We start from the raw sequence: 26,847 nt of genomic DNA on the forward strand, positions 1-26,847 counted from the left end.
TCCACAACAACGCGTCCAACCCGCGTCCGTCTCACCCGCGACACGCCCAACCACCATCAATTCCCCCCTCACCACCCGCCTCCCATGGCGAAACTCGCCCCATCGCGCGGCGACACCACCGCTGCGCCCTCCTCCATCGCCAGCCGCGTGGCGAAGCGCACACGCAGCGCGTCCGCCCCCACCGACCGCCCCTCCCGCGCCGCCCGCCCCGAAAGCGCGCCGTCGACCGCGCCACCCAAGGCCGCGAAAACCAAGGTCACGAAGAGGGCGAAAGCGAAGGGCAAGAAGAATGAATTGGCCGCCGCCGCCGCCGCGAAGTCCGGGCTCTTCACCGCGCGCGCCATCGTCGACGAGGACGCGATGCGCGGATACTTGATCGACTGGGAGGGCATTGATCCGGCGACGGGCAAGGCGTACGCGCCGACGTGGGAGCCGAGGAGCTATGCGAATGCGGCGCTGAAGCGGGAGTGGCTGGAGAAGAGGAAGGCGCGGGAGGAGGGTGGCGAGGACGGGGCTGGGGGAGTTGAGGGCGTGCGGGGCGGGAAGGGACGGCGTCGAGAGGGGGAGGAGGGCGGACGGGCTGGCCGAGAGAAGACTGTGGCTGACGGCTCCAGAAAGGAAGGCGCTCCGAAACGAACTGCGTCCGGCAACTTGCTGTCCATGCGTGAGCGCAAGTCTGGCACCAGAGATGCGGCGCAGAACATCGGAGCAAAGGACGGTGGCAAGCCTGACAAGTCTACGGCTCCTGACCGCAAAATCGAACTCGACGCTGCCGACGAGTCTCAACACGACGAATCACACGAACCGTTGAGCCTGAGCACGAGCCCGAGCACGAGCCCGAGCCCGAGCCCGGACCGCAAGCGCAAGCGCGAAGATGACCCCGTTGATGTCCAAAGCGGATCTGAAACAAGAGCCGCAGGCCCTCGGCCTCACAAAAAGAAGCAGCGGAGCCAGGCGGCGAACCACGAGCCAGCGAAGCTAGAACCAGAGCCTCAGGACGAAGGAATCTTCCCCGCAAGGGCCATTACTGGCGAGAAACCGCGATACTACCGCGTCGCATGGGAGAAGGATCCAAAGACCGGAAAGGAGTTTGAAGACACCTGGGAGCCCAAAAGCTACGTGTCACGGGATTTGGTGGCTGAATGGAAACAGCAGAAGGCAGGACAACCACAGAAGGCGCCGAAAAAGCAGCAGAGACGGCCGGCGAAGAAAGCCCATGAGGACAAGCAGGCAGAGAAGGAGCAGGAAGATGATGTGTACTCCGCAAAGGCCATCGTCGGCGAGCGACACCGCCACTTCCTTGTCTCGTGGGAGAAAGATGCGAAGACTGGAGAGGACTTTGAAGACACGTGGGAGCCGAAGAGCAACGTCTCGGAGGATCTCGTGGCTGAGTGGCGGCAAAGTAAGGAAATCGCGCCGAGCGAGAAGCCCGTAGCAGAGGAGCAGGAACAGCCGCTAGCAAAGCCGCGTGAGGAGCCAGAGTCTGTGGATGCGTCGGAGCAGATAGAGCCGCAGGCCGAGCAGGGAGAGCAGCAGGAAAGGTCGAGCTCCATGTATGCGACCTCCCTCCATCCGTCTCCCGCTATAAAAGATCAAGAACTGACATGCGTCCCCCCTCCCGTAGGCCCCTCCCAGCCGAGCCTGTAACTCCGCGTCGAGACGAGGACGAGGAGGAGGAAGAGGACGACGAGGCATCATACCCACCGTCGTCCACCATGAAAACCAACACCGTGCCGCCCGTCGCCGCCGCCGATACCCCCACCACGGACATGCTCGGGAGTGAGGAAGAGGGCGTCGCAAGCACCACCAAGTCATAAGACAACACGGCGATGACGCACAGGAAATAAACTGAAAAGGCCCCCGCCGTCGGAAGCGAGTCGCCATTCTGGGAAGTGAAGCACAAACGCCACGAGAGGATCGTGATGTACGGATCGCAAGGTAAAGGGATGCTTACCGATCTGGAAGGATTAGTCGAGTCTCGAGACGAGACGGCGGTGGAGGGAAGGGCAGGGTGTAGCTTGGCTTTGCCTTTCGATATTGGGTATGTGGGAATGGCGGGAGACGCACGGCACCGGGCCGGTAGGGCGTTGATTCGAGATCTGATGCTCGGTGTGATAACACCGTCACTAAGGGAATCTTCTTTTTCTTCTTCTCTGATTCCCCCATCTTCCCCTGGGAATTGGAATAGCTGGTCGTACAGAGTTTGCCGTTGGCTATGGACCTAAAGGGAATGGTTCGGAGTGCTGAGCGTTAGCGGGGAAATGATATTGTGAATACAATGGTGCCGTCGGAAACTCTGATGGCTTATATAGCGAGTACAGCACTGCTAAAAACTATCTCGAAATACTTGAGTAATCGAATTTCACTGCTATGGAATCCATTACTTGGGCAGCAGTGTAAATGGTGTGCTGGCCATTGTGATATAAGTCTATATATAACTCAATGCGCTTTTGGGTCATTCTGCGCCATCTACTTGATGTTTGTCGCCAAAGTTGTATTCACTGCGGCTACGTTCGCTCGTATTTCTGGTATCGAGCAGGGCTGGAGGTACGCTGGCGCACAAAAGTTTGATTGGAATGACTGAGGCAAAAGAGAGGCAGTGTTGGAGACAAGTCCAACCCAATCCAAGGCCTCAGGCACCCATGAGCGAGCCAAAAAAGATAAAAAAGATGGCATTGGCCTGGAATCGAACCAGGGTCTGATGGTCCAACCTGCGGAAGGCATGGCACAGCCGGGGCGCCTCCGACTGCACCATGCCCCCGTGACAACTACGGAGGGACCACCTATGCTATCACTACACCACCAATGCTTGAAGGAAAAACCACCTTGGCTACCTATATAGTAACAGCGTCTATTTCTCACACGGGCTATTCTACACCCAGGGATATTCGGCGCGCTCGGCCCGGCATTGTCTGTCAAATAGCCGCCGACGCGCAGCCTGGCATCATCCCGGCCTTTGCAGAAAGGTATCATGGTGTCCACTGAGACAGAACCACTTCAACTGACCTCACCGCGACCATCCACTCCACACACGCCGGTTGGCCCAGCTTCACTGCTGTCGACGACTGGCAGACCCCTCCTCTCCCTGCTCATGTCATTCGCATACCAGAGCCCGTTGGCTTCTCGCTGCGTGTTTCACACTCAGCCCACGCATACGCTCACGCCCGAATTATGGGCGGCATGAAGCACAGCACGATCCGCCACGCCAGGTCAAACACTTCTCGAGTGTGGCTGTCACGAGGCACGAGTCCCATGCACATAATTACAGGTTTGGCTCACTCTCACAGATACAGACACAACCACTTCCCGAGCCTTTCAAAGCCATGTTCAAGCTATATATAACGAAGTTTCGCCCACGACATACAAATCGACATGTCTCCAGATGTCCCTCCTGCCAATCCAACAGCCTCACCCCTCCTACCCGACGCAGATAGCGGTTAGCCACTCCTACGCCCGCCCACCGCAGAATCACATGTCAAGCGCCGGACTCACAGCTGAGAGTTTTCCCGTCCTTCTCTCGTCGGTTCAGCGAGCGATGCGCAATTTCTTGGCCCTTCGCAGACCTATGGCATTGGTGACAAGGAGGTAGGACTTCTCGCGGCGTCTGCCGTTCCTCTCCGCTTTCCGCGACCAGAAATGCTCACTTGGTCCGCGTGCAAGAACCTCTGGTATCCATCCTTTCCTTCTATTCGGTAGACGAGTTCGGTAGGAAGAAGGCGATGCTGCGCTGGACTCGTGTGGTAGAGCTTTTTGGTGAGGTAGTGTCGCTCGTGCGGGTATGAGTATGAGGCCGAGATGGTGATCGGCGATGAGATGTTTGTGGTTGTACAAGCGTGGAAGAGAGCTAGGGAAAGTGGGTGGTGACGGAGGCGGACGGTCAAGCGTTGCAGATTTGGGGGACGAGAGGCGCGGCGGGCGCGGAGGATAATCAGGAAGGCCAGAGAGAGTGGAACTCGCGGTGGGATGAGGATATGAGATACGATGTTGCTTGAGGAAGGGGACTACGGAGTCAGACATGAGTATTGGTTTGGACATTAGGCGGGAGCTGAGCGGTAGCCTCGGATCTGATAGCCGGCGGTATTCTTGTTAGGCAGCAAGCCAGCGGTTTTGGTGCGACCGAGTGTTTTTGCGTCCACCGCTGTTCGCCTTTTGGCTTCGTCCTCGCACCTTTCTCGCTTCTTCCCTCGCTCCCATTTCACTTCCATCCAGTCACGCTCGCCGCCAGAGAACACGCCAGCACCGATTACACTACGCGATCGTTGCCCCATGGCAAGCCTTATACAGACGAAGTTATCTCTATCCCGGACCCCAGCTTCACCGCCGGCTCACATTTACTCCATGCTTTCGGCGCACACGCACACACGCACACACACATACACTCGGGCCAATTGGACGTGTGGCTTGCGGCTTCGTAACCAGATGGCTTGATAACAGTGAGTCGGAATTTCCGCTCCTTGTGCACGACGCCGCGAAGACTGGCCCGGGTTGAATTGAAAACTTGCGCTTCTTCAATTTGGTCGCGGTGCGTGCCAAATGGCGCTGGGTGTTGCAACATCAGACTCGACCTTTGACGTTGAGGATCAGATGGCTGCTTTCGGTCGATCAAAGGGCACGTGTTACGGTTGCAGAGCAGGCAGCGAGGAGGTCAAGCACAAAGGACGCGAAGCATTCATTGTTGGTTTCTTTGACACCCTCACTGGTCCCACATTACAAGAATACCTTCTCTCACCAAAACCCGCCTAGCCCCATTGAAACCCGCACTCTGTAGGGTTCCTACGGTCACCCCAATCTTCGAATATGGTCGCCAACCCCAAAAGACGCACCGCCATCGAGGGCTACACCATGGAAGTACCCAACCCATCCAAGCGCGCCCGTTCCACCCGCCTCCCACCCGATCCCCAAGCCCAACTCGCCGACGCACCCATCGACCAAGTCTCCGACCCCGACTTCACACCCGCCACCGCCGCCGAAAACGACGACGCAACCTCCATCACCACCACCACCACCTCCTCCACCTCCACACCCCCCACAACCCCCCGCGCCCGCGCCCCCATCTCCCCCACCACAACCCCCACCGCCACGACCTCCTTCCTCCTCTCCCCCTCGACCTCCCTCCCCCTCCCCACGCTAACCTGCTGCACCACCCCCCTCCACCACACGCGCCTCAGCCTCCTCACCACCGAGCGCGCCCTCGCGACTTTCTCCGCACAGCTGTCGTCGCTGCTCCTCGCCGCCGCCGACGACATCGCCACCGCCCTCTTCCAGCAGCACACCCTCGCCGCGCTGCCCGCCGAGGCCTTCAGCCCCGCGCGCGGAGGCGAGGCCGCGGCTTGGTTGAGGGATGTGATGCGTGGGTTGGGGGTGGGGGTGGGGGAGAGGATGGCGCAGACGAGGTGGGAGGTGCAGAGGGCGTGTTTGGAGGCGCATGTGAAGGGGGTGGAGGAGGGGTTGGTGGGGGTGCTGGGGAGGGTGGAGGTGGCGGTGGGGGAGTGTGAGGGCGTTGTTGGGGGGGTGGGGTGGGTGGAGCGGGAGCGGGAGCGGGGGAGGGGGAGTGGTGGTGGTGGGTGGTGGGAGGTCCGTGATGATGTCGACATCGAGGACGAGGATGACGATGTAGAGGCGGATGTCGACGCACATCAATGCACTCCTTGGTGGCGACGCTGGCTCCCTGGCGCTCCTGCTGCTCCACCACCTTCCCCACCGCTCACGCCTCCTGCATCACCTGCACAGCTGCGTCTTCGGCGTCGCCGCCGTCGCCGCGCCCGTCTAGCCCAGGCCGATACTCTTGCAGGCCAATCGCCGCTGACACACACATGCGCGCACCTCGCCGCCATCCGTACTGGGCTGCGTCGATTGAAGCAGCGCATGGAGTTGCTACGAGAGGAGCGGCAGCTGCGGGCGGACGACGACGAGGTGGAGGGACGGTACGGCAGGCGGGGGTCGGAGGGGGTTGGAGGGGTGGAGAGAGTGTTTGGGCGGAATGCTGAGCAGTTGGATAGACTGAGGGGGGCGTGGGTGGGGTTTGCGAGGGGGTGTTGTCGCGGTGTGGTGGGGTGAGGAGGGGGAGGAGTGGTTTTGTCGGAGTGTGGCACATGTCCGTTGTGGCTCGATATAGCCATTTATCCTTGAGATGGTATTTGCGCTATGTTTTTGCGAAGAGAGGTACAGAACTGATTTAACCTCGCGGTCTTTTTCGTTGGACAGTTCTGCAAGCTCCAGCACGGGCTGGGTACATGCTTTGACGCAAGTGTAGCAGCTAGTCCTGTTTCTGTAAGGAGACAGGGTGACAGTCATTAAACCTAAGGGAAACCCTGAAGCCGGGCAAATGGTTTACAATCAACCGACAATCAACTCTAGCTTGACGCCCGTCGCATCTTTCAGAACGCTGAAGCCGGCGTAGTGCTTGTAGCGATAGTCGTACTGTCCTGTGTAAATAGAGATGCTCAATGTAAAACAAATTCAAGAGGCGCTCGGTAAGACGGGAAAGTTGCATGGGGATGGTATATGTGCTATACGCCATTCACAAGATCGGAGGGCGGAAACAGGTCGCCGGAGGTCGTCAGGCGTTCCACCGGCGACCCTCATGCGGCCCAGGCGCACAGAGGCTAAAACTATGCATACCATGGGTGGTCGAAGCCTTCCGCTTCATAGGGTCGTTTCTCGTTCTGTATGAGAAATCACTCTTTTTCGGTTCGGTTCCCCATCTACCACCATGTCTCACGACATGCTACATTCACTGTCAGAAAATTGAAACCATCGCGGATCCTGATGCATAGCAGATGTTTCACTTTCCAACCTTGATGGTTAAGGTTTTCCTCGCTTAAACACGACTCATTCTCATTATCGTCCTCGCTCTCACTTAAGGCCTCATAGACACTTATATGCCAGAATCCGTCGGTGCCGTTTCACGTGATAGGGAAATACTTGCAACTTCTTCTCAAAGCTCTCTCGATGCGGGCGTGTATTACAACGAGGTAAAGGGTGTTGTAACATTCCTTGGTGAAAGACACCATGTCTTTGACCGGCAATGTAGAATGGAAGTTTAACTCGTAAACCTGGCTCGCCTCCCGGATGCCAAAGATGTAATGCCGATGGTGACTACAAAGGCAGCAGAGAGGTTGGAGTGGGGATCCGTCGGGCCGGTCATCTTACTGGTCAGTTTGGCAGCAGTGTGGAAAATCACTGACGGGCCACCATCTTATTGGTCAGTTCCGCCGTCGCTGCTGTCAAACTGACGAATCCACCATCAAAATCACCATTGTGAGCGTGGTTGTTCCGCAGTCCAGAATGTCCAAGCCCGTCGAGTTCCAAGTGTTATTGGCCAATTTGGAGCCAAGTAGGAGCCATCCAGCCGCGTATAAATCCGGCATAACGTCCAACACTTACTCTCTCTCCTCCCTCCAGACCAAAGTCCAATCTCACATCTCCGAAACGCACCCCAAATCTCCCAGCAACATCTCACCCGCCTTCCAAAACACAACCCTCCAGTTCGTTACCCCCAAACTCCACCACCATCCACCCACTCACCCACCCACTAACCCACCTGCAGACTACCCAACACCATCAACCAACCAACTCAACAGACGAAAAACCCCGCCACCACCAACGCCACCATGTCCTCCACCACCACCTCCAACATCCCCCTCCCCCCGACCCTCCGCTTCCGCCCCCTCCCCGCCCCACTCCCCGCCAACCTCTCCACCACCACCGCCGCCTCCAACAACAACAACCTCCCCATCATCCGCCAAACCCCCACCACCCCCGTCCCCTGCCGCCGCTGCCTCCGCGACATCCAACCCGGCACGCCCGCCCTCCTCCTCTCCTACGACCCCTTCCCCATCGCCACGCAGACGCCATACCGCGGCGCGACCGCCATCTACCTGCACGCCGAGGACGGCACCGCAGCGGAAGAAGGCGGCAAAGACGACGACGGCAGATGCCGGCTCGCGGACGTGGCGCGGGATTTCGGAGGCATGGTGCCGCAGCAGCAGGCGGGGCGGAGGGTGGAAGCGAGGGCGTATGATGGGGAGGGGATGATGGTGGGGTGGGAGGGGGGCGTGGGGGGGAGGGATGTGGTGGGGGTTTGTGAGGGGTTGTTGTTGGGTGGGAGGGCCGAGTATGTGCATTTGTATTATGCGGGGCCGGGGTGTTTTGCTGTGAGGGTGGAGAGGGGTGGGAGGGAGGGGGACGGAGTTTAGCGGTGGGTGGGTGGGTGGATTGATGGGGCATGCGTGGGTTTTTGTGGTGCGATGATTTCTGTGGGAATGCTTTCGACTTGTTAAGCTTTGGCTCCATACAAGGCACCGCTCGTTATTAAAATGGAATTGCAGGTGTATCGGGTTCCTGTGTGATATTCCGCAAAGCGTCAGAGTCCTCTCTGGCACAAACAAGGTAGTGGACCATTACTCGCCAGTTGGAATAACAATATAGAAACTCACTTCGCGGTTTGCGTGAGTCATGGCACAGCTTCAAGCCGGTGGTGATGTATGCAAGGCAGTGCCCAACCGTCGATCGAAAAGTGCAGCAGAATGTTTCCACAAGGTTGGACATGAAGTGGATCTAGTCAGCACGGACTCCAATATACACTCTGGAAACGTCTGCTGAGAAAGCGGCCCAGTGTCTGCCGCCACAGCCCTCGACAAGAGGAGAACGGCACGGGAAGACTGTGTTCAATCGCCACCCTGGCGAGGCCTTCGTACGGGAAGTCGGCCCTGCTCCCACGGCTGCCGCCTTTTTTCCTTCCCACCCGTGTCTGGTGTGACAAGGAGAGGGTGGCTTGATGAGGGGCCACTTGTAGCGAAAGTAAGAGGGCCATCTGAGTCGGATCGATTGACCCCGCTGCTCTCCTGCTTGTGCACCCGCTTTGCAGTCTCCATCGTGTAGATCGCTTTTCCGTCGGGATCCGAGCCACGGCAAGTGCCCGTCAGGGCCCCTATTGAAGTTGCAATAAGCTGTAGCGTTTGCACGGTTGAATGCTTAGCGGCGAGGTCACAAGGTTGGTCGGGAGCCGGAGATAGAAGGTGGTTCGAGCCGTGCCGGGCGCCTTGATGGCTGATGGGCGCCGGAAGAATTAATTCATTTCGGCTCTATTCAGCGGGCGGAATCATGGACGCTGCGCTCCGCCCCGCCCGCAGAATCTCCGCTCGCCTGCTGCACCAAAGCCACCAATCTCGTATTCGCCTCCGAACGTTGTTTCACGCCGTCCCTCCAACTCCCTTTGCGGCACCTGCTCCGTCCCCTCCGGCCCCCTCGTTTCCCAACCGCTGTCTGCGAGCTCCAGTGTTTCCTTGATGCGATCGTCTTTCCCCATACGCCAAGCTGGACCGGCAGGCCAAGCTTCGCAGATGAAGCTTGACGATGTTGGCTGCCTGCAACGACCCTCTGACGGCGCAGACGAGTTGCAACGCCCCGCGCAACCCAGGTGGTGCCATTTCGGTGCCGCGAACGCCCTGAACGCCTCAGACGTTGCTGAGTCGCAAACGGCGGGTGCTCTCGGCCGGTGATCTAGAGCAGGGCGCACACCTCGTTTAGACCTGGCGATGGCGCGCTCCACCCTGATTCCAAACGCCTAGCCGCAACCCTTGCGCGCATCATGTCTTAGCAATCTTAGCTCTCACACTACTCACCACTGCCGCCCGCGTCGTCGATATATAAGGCTCGCTCCAAGACGCCCAGAGGTCTTGTTTCTCCCAGCATCGCACTCATTCCTTCGCTTCTTCTTCCCTCGCAACCACCAGCAATCCAGCATTCGCTGCTTACATTCTTTCGCCGTCTTCACCATGGTCAAAGTTTCCACCCTCCTTGCCGGCGCCGGCGTCGGCGTTGCCTGCGTCGCCGCGGCCCCCACTGAGCTCGCCGAGCGCGCCAGCTGCACCTTCACCGACGCCGCCTCTGCCATCAAGGGCAAGGCTTCCTGCTCCACCATCACCCTCAACAACGTCGCCGTCCCCGCCGGCACCACGCTGGATCTCACAGGCCTAAAGTCCGGCACTTCGGTCGTCTTCCAGGGCACCACCTCCTTCGGCTACAAGGAATGGGAAGGCCCTCTAATCAGCGTGTCCGGCACCAACATCCAGGTCTCAGGCGCGTCCGGCCACGTCATCGACGGCAACGGCGCCAAGTGGTGGGACGGCAAGGGCAGCAACGGCGGCAAGACGAAGCCCAAGTTCTTCTACGCCCACAGCCTCAAGGGGACCTCGTCCATCAAGGGCCTGAACGTCAAGAACACGCCGGTGCAAGCCTTCAGCATCAACTCCAGCTCCGGCCTGACGCTCGACTCCATCACCATCAACAACAGCGCGGGCGACAGCGCGGGCGGCCACAACACCGACGCCTTCGACGTCGGCTCCAGCGACTCCATCACCATCTCCAACTCCAACATCCAGAACCAAGACGACTGCCTCGCCATCAACTCGGGCACCAACATCAAGTTCACCGGCAACACCTGCTCCGGCGGCCACGGCATCAGCATCGGCTCCGTCGGCGGCCGCTCCGACAACGTCGTCAAGGGCGTCACGGTCGAGAACTGCACGGTCAAGAACTCGGACAACGGCGTGCGCATCAAGACCGTCTCGGGCGCCACCGGCTCCGTCTCGGGCGTCACCTACTCGGGCATCACCCTCAGCAACATCGCAAAGTACGGCATCGTCATCGAGCAGGACTACGAGAACGGCAGCCCCACCGGCACCCCCACCAGCGGCGTGCCCATCACCGGCCTCACCCTCAAGAACATCAAGGGCTCCGTCGCCTCGTCCGGCACCGACGTCTACATCCTGTGCGCCAAGGGCGCTTGCTCCGGCTGGTCCGGCTCCGGCATCAGCGTCACCGGCGGCAAGTCCAGCACAAAGTGCTCCAACATCCCCAGCGGTGCCGGCATTTCTTGCTGAGCGGCGAGCCTGCTTGATGGCGGTCATGGGAGAGCGACGGTGGCTGTGGCGGCTTTTTGTTTTTCGATTCGTGAGGGCTGGTCGGTTGCTTCACTCAACCGGGACGCAGGATTTGCGCCTTTTTGCCTGTCGGCTGTCTGTCTGACCTCGTCTCTTATTTTGATAATATATCTTCTTGCTGTGCATGTTTTGCTACCTTTTGCAATCTTCTGTGCCACTGAATGCTGTGATCGTGAGGCGAGAAGACGCGTGAGCTGTAGCAGCCATGGCGATGCTCTTGTCAAATCCGGAGAGCTCTGGCAAAGAGTTGTCATCACCGGTACAAGCACCACGGTTGTGAATCTTCACGCAGACAGCCAAGTCTATGAGATGAAACTATGGTCAGGAGCTCGCTATGTATTACCTGCTTTTTATGAACTTGCGCAGTCGATGCTGGAAGACCACTGAAGAAAGAAAGCAATTTTCAAGAGTGGAAGAATGATCAAAGGGCTGATTAGTGAGGCTCATCATCTGAACTTGATGATGATGAACCAAAAAGAGAAGTGACTTTTGGAGAGGCGGCCGAACTCGGGGCCATGACTTGAGTGAAAGAAAACCGGGCACTTTTGATGCAAGAGGGCTGTTGGAGGTGAGAGGGCTGTTTGAGGCAGGAGGGTTGCTACCTGACCATTTCTCGATTGACGACTTGCTTCGCTAGCCACGCTGGGCATATTCCGCGCAGGTGTTCAGATGGCGAGCGACGTCATCGCTCAGGACCGTCCGCCAATCAGCAACTTTGTAACGAAGCACTTCCCTGAGCGCCTTTACCTCTGGAGTGTCGTCTTCATCCGTCTTGAAGCTACGCATGAAAGTTCGACTGAATCTGGCGAAGATCTCCATAACCTCCTGGGTGAGTTTCTTGGTGTGTTGCTGGATGATCTTCTCGCAATCGCTCTTGGCCATTTTGAAGAGCTCTAGAAAAGGCCCGCGCACTTTTTCGGCGAGCTTGTTCTTCATGAGGTTGGCACGGTTCTCACGTGCAGACTTCCCTGTCATGCGTGTCAGTGTGAGCTGTCGTCATCTTTTTGTTCGAATGGGAGGTGCTTACCGATGATGGAGCCGCATTCGATGTAGGTAGAGTCCATGATCTTTACAAAGTAACACTCGGTCGTGTCATCTGTGTCGGTGATTCTCTCTTTGATGATGCCGAGATCTTTCTCGACCTTCTCCGCTCTCTCCTGGCACAGGAGGTCAAGTTCTCTGTTCTGTATGCGGAGCTCATCGAAGTATAGCTTCATTGCATTCTTGGAGGATCCAGCGGCCACTAGTCACGATCAGTCAAATCGAAGGACATTGGTCTGGAACGTAGCTTACCTTCCAGACGTGAGATCAGTTCATTAACAATGGCGCAAAGCCTTTCAGATAGGCTGGAAGCTAGAGAAGAACTTGCGTCGTCCCATGCACGCATATCTTTCTCGACGGCCTTTATCAGCGGCTCCAGCATTTCCCGGTTCCAATCTTGTTTCCCGACTTTTTTCGTGCGCCAATTGCCTTTGTGAAGGCAGAAGGCCTTGTGCGTCGAATTGGCCCAATTCTTCCAGTTGGAAAGCTGAGCTATCGCATGCTCGGCATATGCGATCTTGTTCGTCTTGATGGCTGTGATTCCGGGGATGATTGCGGTTTCGAGTAAAACTTTGAAGACGTTCTCAATTTCATCCGCCACGGGCTCTGGGGCCCCCGACAGGATCTTCTGCAGCTCGTCGCGCCTCATGAGCTTGGTCTGTGAGCAAGTCATCTCGAGGTTGTTCAGGAGCGACGGGAGGACCACTTTGCGGTGATGCTCAAACGCGCGGAGCTTTCGTAATGCCGGCAGAGCGTACAGGTAGGCTCGCAAGTCTGGTATGCCGGTCACACTGACAGACATCTTTGGAGGATATTTCTTGTCGTAACCCAGAGCGTGAGTGGCGTACTCGGAATTGCTTACGCAGAACATCGGGAGTGATACGGGGTCCTTGGTTAGCTCCAAGTATTTCTCTCGGACCTTGCGCGTAACCTTGAGGTTACGCATCTTGATGCAGTACTCGGAAATACTTGCTTCGAGTGACGCCTTCTGGAGCCTTCATGGCGAGACAGACAAGGTCAGTATGAACGCGCGGTGTATGAAGGGTTTCGGGGCTGGAGCTTACTCGAAGATGCCCTTCCGCTCCGACAAATCCTCAACGGCATCTCTGTCCCTTCGACTCCGGGCTGCGTTCATCTCCTTGGTGATGTTTTTCAACTCAAGGTCTGACATGTCGAATTGCTCTTTGAGTGTTGTCAAGTTAGCTGCGTCGACAGCGTTTGCCGCACTAATGCGCTTCATGAGTTGGGTGGGCCGGATATTGACCGACTACACAAAGTAAGCGGACGTAATGAAACAGACGGCTGATTCCAACATACGTCTGAGCCAGTAGCAACCATCAAGACACTCGCTCCTCGTTTGCGCCGAAACGCATCGATGAGGTACCTGTGCGTGTCGGCGTCGGTTTCCACTCGATCTACCTTTGCAACGACACCAATGAACTGGACGTCCTGGAGGTACTGTAGCGAGGCGCGCACACGGGTTTGGTTCGTGTCGGACGTTCCTGGAAGGTCTACCAAAACAATGTCTTGGGAGAGGATTGGGGAATCGAAGTACGTTCTTCAAATCGCGCGTGAGTGTTGTTCATTAGCGGAAGAATAGAAGACGAAATCAAGCAGAGGAGCGCTTGGGAGGGAACATACTTCACAAGCTTGACAAAAGGCCAAGGCGAGGGTACGCAGCAGCCGCTGTCGTGGTCAGATACCTCATGTTGGAGGTACGGAGCAATCTTATGCTGCATCATTTCTGGAGAAGTGTCGCTGATGACGACCTTGCCAGGGGAAGCTTGCAAGTTTTGTAGCAACTCCTCGGTCCATCCCTTCAATTTTGAGATGATTCCAGCATCGTCCTGGCTCTTTGCAGTGGCGACGAAGTTCCGAACGGCGTCTTGAGATGAGCATTCGTCATGGTTGCAGAAAAGCGAAAACAAGCCCTCGACAGCGGTCGAAGCTGCCTGTTCCACCCCTTCAAATGCATCATCCCCGGGCTCTGCGTCTGAATGCTCAAAATTGTAGACATCTTTCAGCCATTGCTGAAGAATTGTCAGACGGACAGCGGGTGTCAGAAAGAAGATCTCGGCCTCACAAGCGTTCAGCTGATTGGGACGGGGTTTGTGGAATTCTTGCACCACAGAGGTACAGGCTCCACCATCGTCACTCTGTGGGGCAATGTTGGGCATGCCAAGAAGCGAGTTGATGAGACTCGACTTTCCTGGTGGACAGTCAGTAACGTAGAGCTGCAAGGGAAACATGTAGAGCTGACCAGTTCCAGAGTCGCCTCTGAGTCCGACCTTCACACCCTCGGGGTAGTTGGGTGATATGGCCTTTTTTGCTAGGTCCTTGATGTAGGTGATGTCTTCGTTGGTCCGATGTTGCTCGTCGATGATGGCGAGAATCTCTGCAGGTATGCCGTTCGCAGCCTCTTCCGCTTCCGCAAATGCCCTGTGGTTCACCTCCTTCTTTGGGAGCGCCTCTTTCGCAGGATCGTATGGTCTCTCCGACTCGTCCTCGTCGTGGTCAATCAGAAAAAAGCCTGGGTTGAATGTTAATGGAAGATCTGGTTGAAGGGCTTGGTTCTCGGAGCGTCACTCACTTCGTTTGCGCTGAGATGACTCACTTCCCAACACTGGAGCTGGTGAGCTTGAAAGGGTGATGGGCGCATCATGCCGGTGACGCCATTCAGTTTCTTCGCATTCCATTTTGATATGGGGGGAAGCGAAGCCGGTAGGCTCCACCTTGTGAGGCTCTGTAGGTGAGACAGACGGCCCTTGGGCTGAAAGCTCACTTCGGGTGTTCACTTCTTCAGCCATAGTACACTAGAAGTGAGGCATGAAGTGAAGAAGGCTTCAGCAGAGATGACCGACCTCCACAAAAGACTCGGGCAGAGGCTCAGGTTGGCGACGGTGAAGTAGAGGAACTGAAGGCTGGAATGTGGGTGGAGGATCAGTTTGGCGATGTTGAAGTAGAAGAAGTGGAGGCTGGACGGTGGGTGGAGGACTTTATGTAACTTTCCTCAAGGTATTCGGCGCTAAGCCCGAAGAGGACAAACGGCACAAACGAGGAAGGAACGAGTTTCTCAGAGGAAGCAGCAGAGCCCGCCATCACCACACTCGCCGATTGAGCCAAGTGATGACAACTGAAGTTTCTTACGTCATGTGATTCCTCGGGCTTCCATCAGCACGGTGATGAAGCCTTTCCAAGCTGTTATTCCAACCCAGATCCAAAAATACGAGCAAAATGCGTGACCTTAAGCTCGGTGAGACGTGTTTAATCCATGCATGCCATGTGATTACACCTGCATGTTTAGCTATCTAATCCCGTCCCGCACCTCATAAGATTCTCCTCTCGTACCGTGATCGGCCAACACCACAGCTACTTAATCGACGATTATATAGAAGGCCATATCTTCTGGTTTCTTTTGTCAAATATGACAAGACCTTCCGCGGAGTTCAGAACGAGATCCCCCGCTGTCTCAGCGACGAAGAGAAGCAGAACGTGGTAGAAGGAATTCCAGGATGGTCCCATCGAAAGGAACATCAAGTTCGGTGAGATGTAAAGAAAAAAACCAATTATCGACAGTTTTTACAGCTCTTCCGTGGTTTGGTTTCAGCAAATTGCACGCCGGACAGATCCATCACCATCAGTGATGCTACACAAAGTGAGTGAACACAGTAGGAGTGTGCGTGTGACTGGCTGTAAGAAGTTCAACGCCATCTCAGGTTATGGCGGCAAGAGTGCCTTTGAGACCGCAGCCACTCTTACAAGATCCATATTATGCTCAGAACTCTACCAGACCAAAAATAGCCCTCGGACCAGAGCATCGCTGCCATATTCCGAGAATACAGGGCCACCGGCGGGACCGCGTAGCACAGATAGTGGACGCCGGCCACAAAGAACAGAGCTTAATGGCGTTCGAGGCGCTTCTCCCCGAGTTTATTGCCATCCGTATGATTCCACTGGCAGGCATGGAAGGAACCTTTGAGCATTTCGCCAACGTCACACTCACCGCCAAGCGGCTAACCATGGTTCCCATGTAAAAGCGGCCTCACTTCGCGCCATACGCCTCTCGGAATCACTCGGTGGCGGCGGCACACCCAAGGCCGTCATCGCCACCATCTTCGCTGCCCTCTTCATCCTCGCCACTTGGTGAGGCCTCGATCTACTCAGCACCTCCACGTCATCCAATAATACCGTCTCACCGGCCTTCTCATCATGAACACCATCCTCCGCGCCATATTCCGCGATCCGGCGAACACTTCTCACCTCACCACCTTCATCTACACTATCAAATCTTACCACGCTGCCAACGCGGCCACCCTCACTCAAACATCCCTGTACGGAGCCCCTCTTCTCACCCCGCATCCCAAGCCGTGCGTCCTGTCCCCCCGCCGACCTGCCGCCGAAATGATACAAACCCGACACAAGAGCCCCACTCTCGTCACCCTCGCCGCTGCCACAACCCTCACCTTCACTCTTGACTTCGATGCCGTCACTCCGGCCTAACTCGGCCTCATCGGCCACCCCGTCCCTCTCGCTGTCATTAAAGCTATGTTCCCTACAGTACTAATCACTTACGTCGTCATCCCCGCCATCGTCGTTGTCCTACTCGGTCTTTTCTCCATCCGACCGGACGGCGATTCGCAGCAGTGGAGGGACGGATTCGTCGTAGCATGGAAGGCGGTGGCAGCGGTCGTAGAGGCGATGTCTGCCAACGGGTTTGGGGTGTTCTCCGCTGGGCTATTACCATTATTGGTCATCCACACTGGCTTGCATGTTGGCAACGAAGATACTAATCGGAATAAGTTCGGTCTGTACCAAGCTTCGTGCGCGTTACTTTCCTTGTAACAAAAGAAAAAGCTCAGGTAGGTTGCTTTCGCAACCGGCGATAAAAGCTGTTAACGGACGACATGAGAACTGTACGTTCTCTCCATCCCTATGGACCGTTATTCGGCTTGCACGATCATGCGGCCACCAGGCATTAACTAACGCGATCGCGAGGAATGGGAATGTGCTCCAGCGTTCCAAAGGCAGATATGCATTTTTTCCCCACACATCTTATTCACTAAAGACTTCGACTTGAACTGTGCAAGCGTAGTTGGAATGTATGAGAAGGATTCTTTAACTTTCATCCCAAGAATGAAATCCACTTTGTGATCTGGAGTACATCCGCGTGCAGTGCGAGTGTATGGCTTTTGAGACCAAACGAGAAATAAATATCGAGAAGGCTCAGCAATAAAGGCTGACATGCAGCAGGCTGCCAGCACCATCTCTTTCGTGATCCTGACGACCATTTCAGCATGGATATTGCCCCGGCGGACAAGCGCCGGATTTTCATGGCCTACAGATCCGTTTTCTCATCTACCACTGCGCAGCTCCGAAAGCGAAAGAAAATCAAGCAGGTGGTTCTCAAGCATGGAGGGCGATCGCAGGACTTAGTCAAGGAACTGGGCCTTGAGAAGGTTGTCTTCATATTGACCCATCTACTGGAGAGGCATTTGTTTGAGTCTGAGTTGAAAGCCAAAGTCGAGTTCCCTGAGCTCTATGACGCAGAATCATCCAGAAGCATTCGGAGAGCTGCCTCGGAGGACGTGGCAGCCCGTTCAGAGAGCGAGGCACTCGACGCCATCGACGCCGAGATACACGACGCTGAAAACACGACTGCTGGGCCGTCATCAAAGCAGTGCATGCTTCCAGCGCCACCCCAAGATTCCTTGGATACGTCACATGGTAAGTTAATGTCTGTTGCAGCAGCGGAAGTTGACTTCACTAAGAGTATATTCGCACAGGAAACGCGAATGCGTCGGCCGACGATGACCCCGATCTCACTCTTTATCCGTCTTACGTGCCCTACAAAGCACAGCATCTCATCCTTACGACAGCTCAACGTGTTTTGGAAGAATGTTGCTTTGACTTCGCAAAGATGTGGTTGTCAGACGTGTTAATCAGCCAAGGATGGGACTGTTCGGAGGCTGCAGAGCTGACAGAATGGCTCACTATACTGAACAATCGTTGTGACAAGATACCAGCCTACGCATTCGCCGTTCAAGGTACTACGATAAAGGGCATCATCGCTTCAACCAGGCGATTGCGTCACACGGCCGTTCATCGCCTACCAATGACCGCCCGAGGGGTCTGTCAGCTCGTACAGAATGGAGCAAAGCTCTCGGAAGCCTTGCGCGATCCACTACGTACAGCGCAGCTAGAGGCCGTTGCGCAGATGCTTGGGTCACTGACTCGGGATATGGAGTTGCACAAGAACTTCTTGGAGAACTCCCTAGATATAAACCTCAAGACGATTCGGCAGCAGCGGGAAGAGTTGGACCAACGCGAAGCGACCCTCATAGCCATGACGAAGAAGGAGGATGCTGAGAAGAAGAAGTCGGTGGGCTCACTAATTGAGGACTCGGTACGCAGGATTATGCATGGGAAATCTGATCTTTCGCATCCCCGTGAGGAGGAATTGGGCTCCTTCGACGAGATCAGCAGTGCTGGAGAAACCTGAACAATGGTGGAGGAAGTGCATGATCACAGCTGGTCCGGTTATCTAGATTGGTACGAATGTGAATTCCTCAAGTCGTTCGCTCACTTGCTCGACATGCTTGTGCACGGCACAGACATCACACTCTAAGAAGCGTGAATATGTTTTGTACTTTAGCGGTTAAAATTATAAGCGGTAGGGGAAACGTCTTACTTTTAGGCTACCGGAGACCTCCTATCACATTGTACATATCAAATTTACCGAACAAGACACCATGTAACAAAATACCTGGATGTGTTGAAGTTCAGTTTCACCTAGCAAAAGCAAAATACTGGAGCCATCTTCCTTGAACGATTACTATCCAGTGTAGAGGCACTGAATGCTTCAACACTCAATTCAACAAAGCCGCTGTGAGCACGTCTTCATTACGGAAACCGACATTGTCATGTCTTGGGATACCGTCTCCAGACCATCCCAACGCGCTGGAAGAACGCAAACAAAGTCCCTCGCTCCACGTAGCCTGCGTATGATCTTTGCCATGCCGCTGCGAAGCTTCCTATACAGAAACTGGTTGTCAGCCAGAAACTCATATCCTGCTCTCCGAGGACAATCTCACCTCCGATCGGGCCGAGTTCACCGAACCCAAGCGCCTCAATAACCCAAGGCGAGAGCACGGCCAGCACGCCGATGGCAATCAGCGTTGTGTAAACAGGGTGTTCCTTGGCGAATCCCTCTGCTGCAGCAATGCTTTTGTCCAGCGCCTCTTTCATTCCGGAAGACATTTGGGCGCCAATGACGATGGCGCGCTCGAGTTTGGCCAGTATGGTTTTCCCCAACTTCTCTCGCCAGTTCATGCCTGTGGTTCCCATGACATCCTTCAGTTCATCGTCAAGACTTTTTCCCGGCTTTTCTGCTTTGAGAAGCGTTTCGACAAATCTGTCTGCAATGTCACCGTCTGCTGTCCCGACGTGCCACTGTTGATCTGGTGGCTCCCCAGTGCACGGAATGCAACATATCATTGCATTTACCGTATCCATAGTTCTTTCAGTGCCCTGGTAGGGATTTTTGACAGTGGCGAGTTGAGGTGAATGGAAGATCGAACAAAGGTGATGAGTGTGAAGGCGATCAATTAGAATGGATGGGAGGTACTGACATATATGGCTAAGTAGCAAAGCAGCTGGACAAATAATGCCGGATAATATCATGGCAAACAAGTTCAGTGGCCTAATCAAGCAGTGTGACGTTTTCAACATTAGTGTTTTGGCAAACTTACTCGAAAACAGCTTTTACCCTTGATCCTATCCGCATGCAGGTTTTCCACTACACTGAAATTAAAAATTCCGGCAGGTGCAGTCGCTTGTCACGCAAACAATATAGTCGAGTTGGCAAGACTTAAAGCTGGGCATATCGATGTACGTGCGGCCTGGCTGTTGGTGACGATGTAGGTGGCCGATACGTTACTACATCTGCATTGGCGAATGTTTGCTCCTATGCTTGCCACATGGTTCTGTTTGATGGATTGCTCTTCTACGGGCCTACACGATGAACTACGTTTTATGAGGAACAGGGTATGTACGCTAAACCACTTTCAGATTCCCGGTTAGGCTAGCTACTTGGCAGTGCTGTGAGGAGTCACACAAATGTAGATAGGGGAATGCCAGTGAACCACAAAACGCTAGGCGTCAATTCATTGAATGTATCGTTATTTACAGCACGCTCTATCTCCGCTCACACCTCAGAAACCATGGTGGCCCTGGTCTGTGCCATATGTTGCCTCATGATCTCCTTCTCCTCTTGCGCAGCAAAGTCTCCAAAGACCTCGTCCATCTGCTCCAGCGTCTTGCCCTTCGTTTCGGGCACAAGGAAGAAAGCCCAGACGGCAGCGCAGTAGCACCAAAAACCAAAGAACACATAAGTCCCGAACCCGAGGTTTTCCAGCATCGGCGGCGTTGCCACACCAACAATGAAGTTGCACAACCAATTCACCGCCGTCGACAAGGCCACACCCTTCGATCTCATTGCGTTGGGGAACACTTCGGCGGGCAGAGCCTAAAATCCGTTAGCACAGTGCAAGCAAAGTAGAGCACGAGGAGACTTACCCATCCCAATGGCGAATACGACACTCCAAACACCAGAATGAAGCAGAAGGCCATGGCCGCCGCCGCCCATCCCGCCGCCGGGTTGGCGAACCAGTTCTTGGAGTACAACCCGGTCAACACGGCCATGATGGTCCACGCGACACCACCGCCAGCACCGCCGAAGATGGCCAACGGCCGCCTGCCCACCTTATCGATGATGACGAAACACAGGGCCACGGCGACGAGCTGCAGAGTGTTGAAGACACCGGACAGAACCAAACTCATCTCGGCGCTCTGTCCGAGGCTCTGGAAGAGGGTGGGCGCGTAGTAAATGAAAGCGTTGATGCCGGAGAACTGCTGGAAGAAGGCTACGCCGACGCCGACAGCGGTGCGGCGCCACACCTTCTTGCGGAAGAGATCCAACCAGCCGAGCACCTCGAGCTTGAGGCGCTTCGCGCCGGGGTGGCGCTTCTCCTGCACGCAGCGCTCGATCTCGACCTCGCTGAGAATGTCGGCGTGTTCCATCTGCACGCGCACGTCCGTCTCGGGCAGCCTCCGCAGGCGCGACAGGCTCTGCAGCGCTTCACGCGGGCGGTCCACCAGCGCCAACCAACGCGGCGAGTAGGGGTAGAAGTGGATGCCGATTCCGAGGATGGTCGAACACACCATTTGGAGACCGAAGGGCACGCGGAACGAGGCTTGGCCTTCGAGGTGGCGTGTTCCGTACGTTATCCAGAAGGAGGAGACGACGCCGGTGACGATGGAGATGGATTCGAGAACGAGGAGCGTGCCGCGGAGGTTCGGGGGTGCGATTTCAGAGATGTAGATGGGTGCGCCCTGGAAGGTGGGGTGTCAGTAAGGTTTGGTGGGGAGGCTGAAGCGTGGAAAGGGGATGGCGACTCACCATGGCCAAAGTGCCGACGCCGATGCCACCGATGGTCCTGCCCGCGACGAGCACGCCGTACGACTGCGCAGCCGTCTGCATGATGGCGCCGATGTTGAAGATGACGACGACGACGGTGAGGGCGCGCTTTCGCGAGATCATGTCGGCCAGGGTGGGCATGAAGAAACAACCGAGGAAGGCACCGAACTCGAGCATGCCCGTCATGAAACCCTTGCCGAATGCCGTGTTGGACTGCGGGAAGGTCTTGTGGAATTCGTCCATGACGTTCACGATGGAGATGACGCCCTGGTCGTAGCCGAACGAGAAGCCTCCCATGGATGCGAGGAAGGCGGCGCCCAGCACGTAGGGGGACTCGACGAGACCCTTCATGCCGCTCTTGCCATAGGAGACATGGCCCTCGGCGTTGCTGGGGATGGTGGTGAGCTCATGGTCGGGCAGGTGTTCGATCTTCTCAGTCGCCTGGTCGTGAGCTTCGACAGCCTTGAAAGGCTGTTCACTGGGCTTCTTGTCCATGGCTGGTGGTGGAGGGAGTGGCAAGTGACACTGGTTGGTGTTGGACAACAGCTCTCACGGTTTGGATATTGATCAACTATATACATTTCCCAAATCTGGGGTAATGTGGTAGCGAGAAGTCTCGGAAGTTGAATTCCACAATCTCGGGATTTAGCGCCTTGAGCCATTTAGTTTGTCTTTTTCCGGGTGGCGATCGTGGAGGCGCCGATCCCCCAGTTCTCCGTGGGGAAAGTATTGCGGGGTGAGGCGGCGCATAATGCGGGGGCTGGCTAGCTTCGGGCCATTGGCACCCCGTGACGTGGGATGCAATTTCCGACGTAGAGGGCGCCTGATGTTTCAGTCCAGCCTGCCCTCCAATCACACGCACTGCTTTCATGGCCAAGAGCCCGTTTTGCGTTACTCAGCGGATCTGCCTGCGGATAGCTGCTTCCGCTAGCTCCTGAGGCAGCAGTTCCCGCACGGACTCTGGGCCTCGAGTCAGTCAAAGTGCCGTTAGCGGTAATGCAAGGCGAGAGCGTTGAGCCTGGCTACGTCAGTGGCTGACGCGTGGTTCGGTACTTGGGCTGCGGGGAGAATGCCGCGCCATGCCATTTCCCCCACGGTGCCATGTCCAGCATCAACGAGTGGCTCAACGGGGCGGCTCAGCACGCCTTGGGCGCCGAACGGCTCGCAGAAGCCACCGTGTGGTCGAGACCTTGGCCGGCTGGTCTCACCCGCATCGCCACACGCACCGGCACCCGCACCGGCACCCGCCGCGTCCCCAGACCGCCATCGATGGCTACCGGTTCTGTCCGGAGCCGCTATCGCGCCGCTGACGATTCCGCAATTTCGTTCTCGGTAAGGCAGGCGAGTGGTGGTTAGGAGCAGGGGCTCGATCACTTCCATGCAGGGTTCGACACGCTTTCAACTGCCGGCCGGTTTCGACACTGCCCGGTTGGGCACCGCTGGACGAACGTCGTGAAGCACAGATCGTGTTTTGGCACCGAACCATGGTGATTTCGTCATAATATGCGGTCACAGAAGCGTTTACAGATGGTGAATACCAGGCAGCCGCACTATTTCGTATGGAATGTCGATGATGCGAGATGGAACAAGGTGAAGTCGAACCTGCAGCCGGATGAACATAAGCCCAAATAGGATGACGCGGGGCTAAAGCTTTTGCCAGTGATGCGGACCCCAATCCAGGAGATTATGTAAGCTGCGCTGGAGGCGAGCTTGAGTAGGCAGTTAACTGTGTCAGATTCCCCCGCAATTTCCTATCACCACTTCTCTGCTTCTCAGCACTGTTCCGTCCAACATGCGCCTTCTGAACTGTCGCACATTCGAACTCGAGCCCTTCGTTGGAAACGCACCTCCTCTCGCAACCCTTTCTCCAGATAGAGAGTAGAAGAACTATTTTCGACCACTTCCCCCCTGACGGGTCAGCCGACCGGAAGACAGGCTACAGAACTATTTGCAGAGAAGGTTGAGAAGAGCAGGAGTGTGGAAACCTCCGAGGCTATAGATTCAATGCTCACTGTACAGCGCGGCCGCGGTGTGCTACGCGTGCCTCTTTCACCTTCTGGATCGACCCGACGGCACGGACCGCAACAAGACGGATGACGTCGCCAGAAGCGAGTGGTACTGTACCACAGAAGATCAAGTTCTATTCAGAAGGCTGGAGAACGATCGGTCACGAGTCCACTCCCACAAATCCTCGGTCCGAATTACGGGCGTAGATGGGTGTGCCTTGACGGGAAACAAGAGAGCGGTGAAGGACACACGCCGCAGACACGAGGGGCAAGGGTTGTGGATTGGCGCGGTATCAGGTGGGGTTGGTAGCTTGAGCAGTCCGGATAGTTATCAAGTACAAAGATAAGCTCGTGAGGGAGAGTGGGGGGGAGCAGATCAGATGAGCAAAGCTGGATATGTGGTGTTGATAACGGCGGTGGAATCATCAACAAACGTGATCAGCTGGTTTATGACGATATTGCTTTGTCTGATACTACGAAACGTAAGTCTTTCATCGTGACTTCGGAGGAGCAAGTCAAGCGGTGCAATCAGCGGTGGACGTCGAGTGTTATTCGACGTTAACCGAGACCATCCTTGCCTTTCCTCAACCCCTTTTATTCTACCCGCTTTTTCTTTGCATCCTCCCAAATCGTCACCGGTGAGATTTTCAAAGCTTGTCACAGATCTGGAGGCAACTGCAGATGGTGCTAAGCATGGAAGAATGGAGTAGCGGGCATGCTCTTGTCGTTGGAACTTGAGATGCTTCTACAGTCCGGACAGTTCGCAGCAGGATCACAATGGCGTCCGGAATTACTACACCTGACGAACGACTAGGGAGGCTTAATCCGATTTGACCCGTCGGGGTCCATTGTCAAGAGCGCGAGGTATGCGAGTGGCACTCAACATTCTTGAAGCTCATTACGTTTGCCTTTGGGCCAGTGGCTGCCAAGTTACCATGTCCAGCGTAGAATTGCCGTGGCGTTCGTCGCTTAATCGCGTAACCCTGCCATCTCTATGCCGAGGTTGCTGAATCGGTCTAGTGATCCTAGAGGCGCAGATACGGCGGGACACAGCTTGCGGAAAGACGTACCCGAGTGAGAAGATGTCTGCAGCCCTTTCTCAACCAACGCCATCCTTGGAAAATTCCGGTGAGGCATACGTTTGCGTGAACGCCCCAACGCTAGGAGCGGTGCTTTCCGGACTGCCAGCCGCTTCCACGTCCCTCATGACTCCGAAACCCGTCAGAACGACATCTGTCCCATCAATGACGAGGCTATTTGAGGGCTTGATGTCGTTGTACTTGTTGCCCATATCGTGGACTTGGTTGATAGCGTGAAGCAGGCACATGAGACAACTCAAAATAAGAGAGCTTCGGTTCTCGATCCGGGGCCCTGTCCGACACGCGCGACCTTGTCCACATGTGTCCTGAGCACCTCCTGGAGTCGATAAGGCTCGGAAGTGGATGCACTGGAACACGTACGGAAGATGTCCGATACGATGCTTTAGAGTTCCTTTGGAACTGACGTGATATGTCCGTTCGGTGGAGAGGTGTCGTGGTTGGTTCATCTGCGTCTACCTTGCCAGCTGAAACAACTGTTGCGGCGCAGCAGTGCTGACTCAGGATCCGAGCCTTCCCGCGGTTTAGCTAGTACCGTCTATGGAAAGGATTCGCGGAAGAACGTTTATTGTACACTGTGGTTGATGCACTAGGTTCTCTCTCTGCAGTGTTGAAGCACAAGTTTGAGTCAACAAAGGGTCGAAGGTACACTTGTTTGCAAAGCCCGAACGAGTATCATCGTCGATCCAGGGCTTCCGTAGCTCTTTTATGACAGACTAAACGGCTATGCCGTGGAAGGCTCATGTAAGGACTATCCCTTACCCACTGCACCATGCGTATGCAGGCCCTCCGGGGGCTAAAAGAGGTACTGGAATAAACCCAATTAGAGTTTATTCAGGCATGGCAGGCTAATATATCTTTATACCCTGACAGCTCACTTCTGAAGTCGTCGAGTCCGGCGGCTAGGGTATCAAAGCTACGAATGGCCATCACGCAGTAGAACGGCCTCTGAAGAACTTGAGATGTAAATCTTTAATTCTCGACTCAACATGGACTATATAGCTAGCTACTCATCTTCAAGATGGAAAGATGACTCGACCAGGAGCAAAACAGCAAGGCTCGACCTCGGATATTGTCGCGTCCGTCAACGGCGCCGTGCATTACCGATCACTCGGATCCGGCAACACAAGCATTTCGATCGCTGGGATCTTTCTCCTCCACAAAAAAAAAGCAACCGATCTCTCGGATCGTCAAAAAAAAACAGCACAAACGCGCCATCGAAAACCCGACACGGTCTCTGGGACATCCGAACTCCAAGAAAACGACCCACGCACCGCAACCCCCTACAACCCCAACAAACTGTGCAGCGTAGCAGGCAAGCTGTTGACCAAGTTCACAACCGCGTTGCTCAACCCCGCGGTCTGCGTCTGCGCGGGCGGTGCGGCAGCCGACGACGACGACGAAGCACCCGCGCTGGACGCCACAACAGCGACGGGCACGGCCGAGTTCGCCACAGCCACCGTAGCCAGCGTCGTCGGCTGCTGCTGCTGCTGCTGCTGCTGTTGCTGAACCGCAGTCGTCGGCATAGCCGGCAGCTTAGTCGCTTCAGTCGTCGCGGAAGGAAGCGCGCTGGTGGGGACCTCAGTGGGAGCCGACACGGAGACGGAAGTTTGCGTCAGGCTCTTCAGATGGTAGGGGCCGCCCATGGCCGGGGGCGGGACGAGCTTGAGGAGGGAGCTGGTGGAGAGCGGGGCGACGACGGCGGTGGAGGTCGCGGCGTCGGCGATGGAGGCGGCGTCGGTGGTGAGGGAAGTGGCCGGGTCCTCGACGGCGGCGGGGACGGTGGTGGGGGCGGAGGCCTCGTCGGAGGTGGGGGAGGCCTCGGCGAGGGGAGTGGCCTCGACGATGGTGGAGGAGTCCGCGGTGGAGGAGGCCACGGCGATAGAGGTCGTCTTTATCTTGTACGCTGGGGGAGGGGCGAGCTGGGCGTCGCGCTTGTCGACGGGGGCAGCGAGGATGGGAGCGCTGAGGGCGAGGACAGCGAGGATGGTGTTGATGGCGTACATCTTCGGTGATGGGTGAAGGTTGGATGGAAGGTGGAAATTTAAGGTAGTAGTGTAATAAAAGGTTGATCAACAACGGTGTGGTAAAGGGTTGTTCAACAACTTCCTTTGTGAGCGGACCGGACGCACGGTGGAGGTGGAGGAGTGGTGGTTGTTGTTGGGATGATTATTTCCAAGTCGTCGTGGTGGCTGGATATATACTGCCTCGAGTTGAACGCCTAGACTCATTGTTCCACGCGCTTCGAGGGTCTACTCGCCCACGAGGTCTACCATGGATGG

At 55.9% G+C, this 26,847-nt stretch overlaps 10 protein-coding genes across 10 annotated transcripts; 6 read left to right on the forward strand and 4 right to left on the reverse strand.

Annotated features, from left to right (window-relative positions):
- Positions 1–84: 84 nt before the first annotated feature.
- Positions 85–1,817, forward strand: BKCO1_25000132 (chromo domain-like protein; the record flags this gene model as incomplete). The annotated part of the gene is made up of 2 exons (XM_020273239.1): positions 85–1,553; positions 1,625–1,817. 2 exons carry the CDS (start codon positions 85–87, stop codon positions 1,815–1,817), a joined length of 1,662 nt encoding a protein of 553 aa, XP_020130430.1.
- Positions 1,818–4,797: 2,980 nt separating this feature from the next.
- Positions 4,798–6,057, forward strand: BKCO1_25000133 (uncharacterized protein; the record flags this gene model as incomplete). Its single annotated transcript, XM_020273240.1, has 1 exon — positions 4,798–6,057. The coding sequence occupies one exon, from the start codon at positions 4,798–4,800 to the stop codon at positions 6,055–6,057; it is 1,260 nt and encodes a 419-aa protein (XP_020130429.1).
- A 1,230-nt stretch (positions 6,058–7,287) lies between these two features.
- On the forward strand, positions 7,288–8,198 carry BKCO1_25000134 (uncharacterized protein; the record flags this gene model as incomplete). The annotated part of the gene is made up of 2 exons (XM_020273241.1): positions 7,288–7,487; positions 7,550–8,198. The coding sequence occupies 2 exons, from the start codon at positions 7,288–7,290 to the stop codon at positions 8,196–8,198; spliced, it is 849 nt and encodes a 282-aa protein (XP_020130428.1).
- A 1,581-nt stretch (positions 8,199–9,779) lies between these two features.
- On the forward strand, positions 9,780–10,886 carry BKCO1_25000135 (glycoside hydrolase family 28 protein; the record flags this gene model as incomplete). The annotated part of the gene is made up of 1 exon (XM_020273242.1): positions 9,780–10,886. One exon carries the CDS (start codon positions 9,780–9,782, stop codon positions 10,884–10,886), a length of 1,107 nt encoding a protein of 368 aa, XP_020130427.1.
- Positions 10,887–11,579: 693 nt separating this feature from the next.
- BKCO1_25000136 (tat pathway signal sequence) lies at positions 11,580–14,683 on the reverse strand (the record flags this gene model as incomplete). Its single annotated transcript, XM_020273243.1, has 7 exons — positions 11,580–11,914; positions 11,974–12,189; positions 12,240–12,982; positions 13,052–13,254; positions 13,305–13,545; positions 13,629–14,517; positions 14,578–14,683. The coding sequence occupies 7 exons, from the start codon at positions 14,681–14,683 to the stop codon at positions 11,580–11,582; spliced, it is 2,733 nt and encodes a 910-aa protein (XP_020130426.1).
- Positions 14,684–16,196: 1,513 nt separating this feature from the next.
- BKCO1_25000137 (uncharacterized protein) lies at positions 16,197–16,487 on the forward strand (the record flags this gene model as incomplete). Its single annotated transcript, XM_020273244.1, has 1 exon — positions 16,197–16,487. One exon carries the CDS (start codon positions 16,197–16,199, stop codon positions 16,485–16,487), a length of 291 nt encoding a protein of 96 aa, XP_020130425.1.
- Positions 16,488–17,281: 794 nt separating this feature from the next.
- On the forward strand, positions 17,282–18,486 carry BKCO1_25000138 (ubiquinol-cytochrome-c reductase cytochrome c1; the record flags this gene model as incomplete). Its single annotated transcript, XM_020273245.1, has 2 exons — positions 17,282–17,711; positions 17,771–18,486. 2 exons carry the CDS (start codon positions 17,282–17,284, stop codon positions 18,484–18,486), a joined length of 1,146 nt encoding a protein of 381 aa, XP_020130434.1.
- Positions 18,487–18,905: 419 nt separating this feature from the next.
- BKCO1_25000139 (uncharacterized protein) lies at positions 18,906–19,499 on the reverse strand (the record flags this gene model as incomplete). Its single annotated transcript, XM_020273246.1, has 1 exon — positions 18,906–19,499. The coding sequence occupies one exon, from the start codon at positions 19,497–19,499 to the stop codon at positions 18,906–18,908; it is 594 nt and encodes a 197-aa protein (XP_020130433.1).
- Positions 19,500–20,190: 691 nt separating this feature from the next.
- On the reverse strand, positions 20,191–21,957 carry BKCO1_25000140 (high-affinity glucose protein; the record flags this gene model as incomplete). The annotated part of the gene is made up of 3 exons (XM_020273248.1): positions 20,191–20,511; positions 20,562–21,377; positions 21,445–21,957. 3 exons carry the CDS (start codon positions 21,955–21,957, stop codon positions 20,191–20,193), a joined length of 1,650 nt encoding a protein of 549 aa, XP_020130340.1.
- A 3,891-nt stretch (positions 21,958–25,848) lies between these two features.
- BKCO1_25000141 (uncharacterized protein) lies at positions 25,849–26,571 on the reverse strand (the record flags this gene model as incomplete). The annotated part of the gene is made up of 1 exon (XM_020273249.1): positions 25,849–26,571. One exon carries the CDS (start codon positions 26,569–26,571, stop codon positions 25,849–25,851), a length of 723 nt encoding a protein of 240 aa, XP_020130341.1.
- Positions 26,572–26,847: the final 276 nt, after the last annotated feature.

This window comes from Diplodia corticola (assembly GCF_001883845.1).
Source record: "Diplodia corticola strain CBS 112549 chromosome Unknown scaffold25, whole genome shotgun sequence".
NCBI classification, from domain to species: domain Eukaryota; kingdom Fungi; phylum Ascomycota; class Dothideomycetes; order Botryosphaeriales; family Botryosphaeriaceae; genus Diplodia; species Diplodia corticola.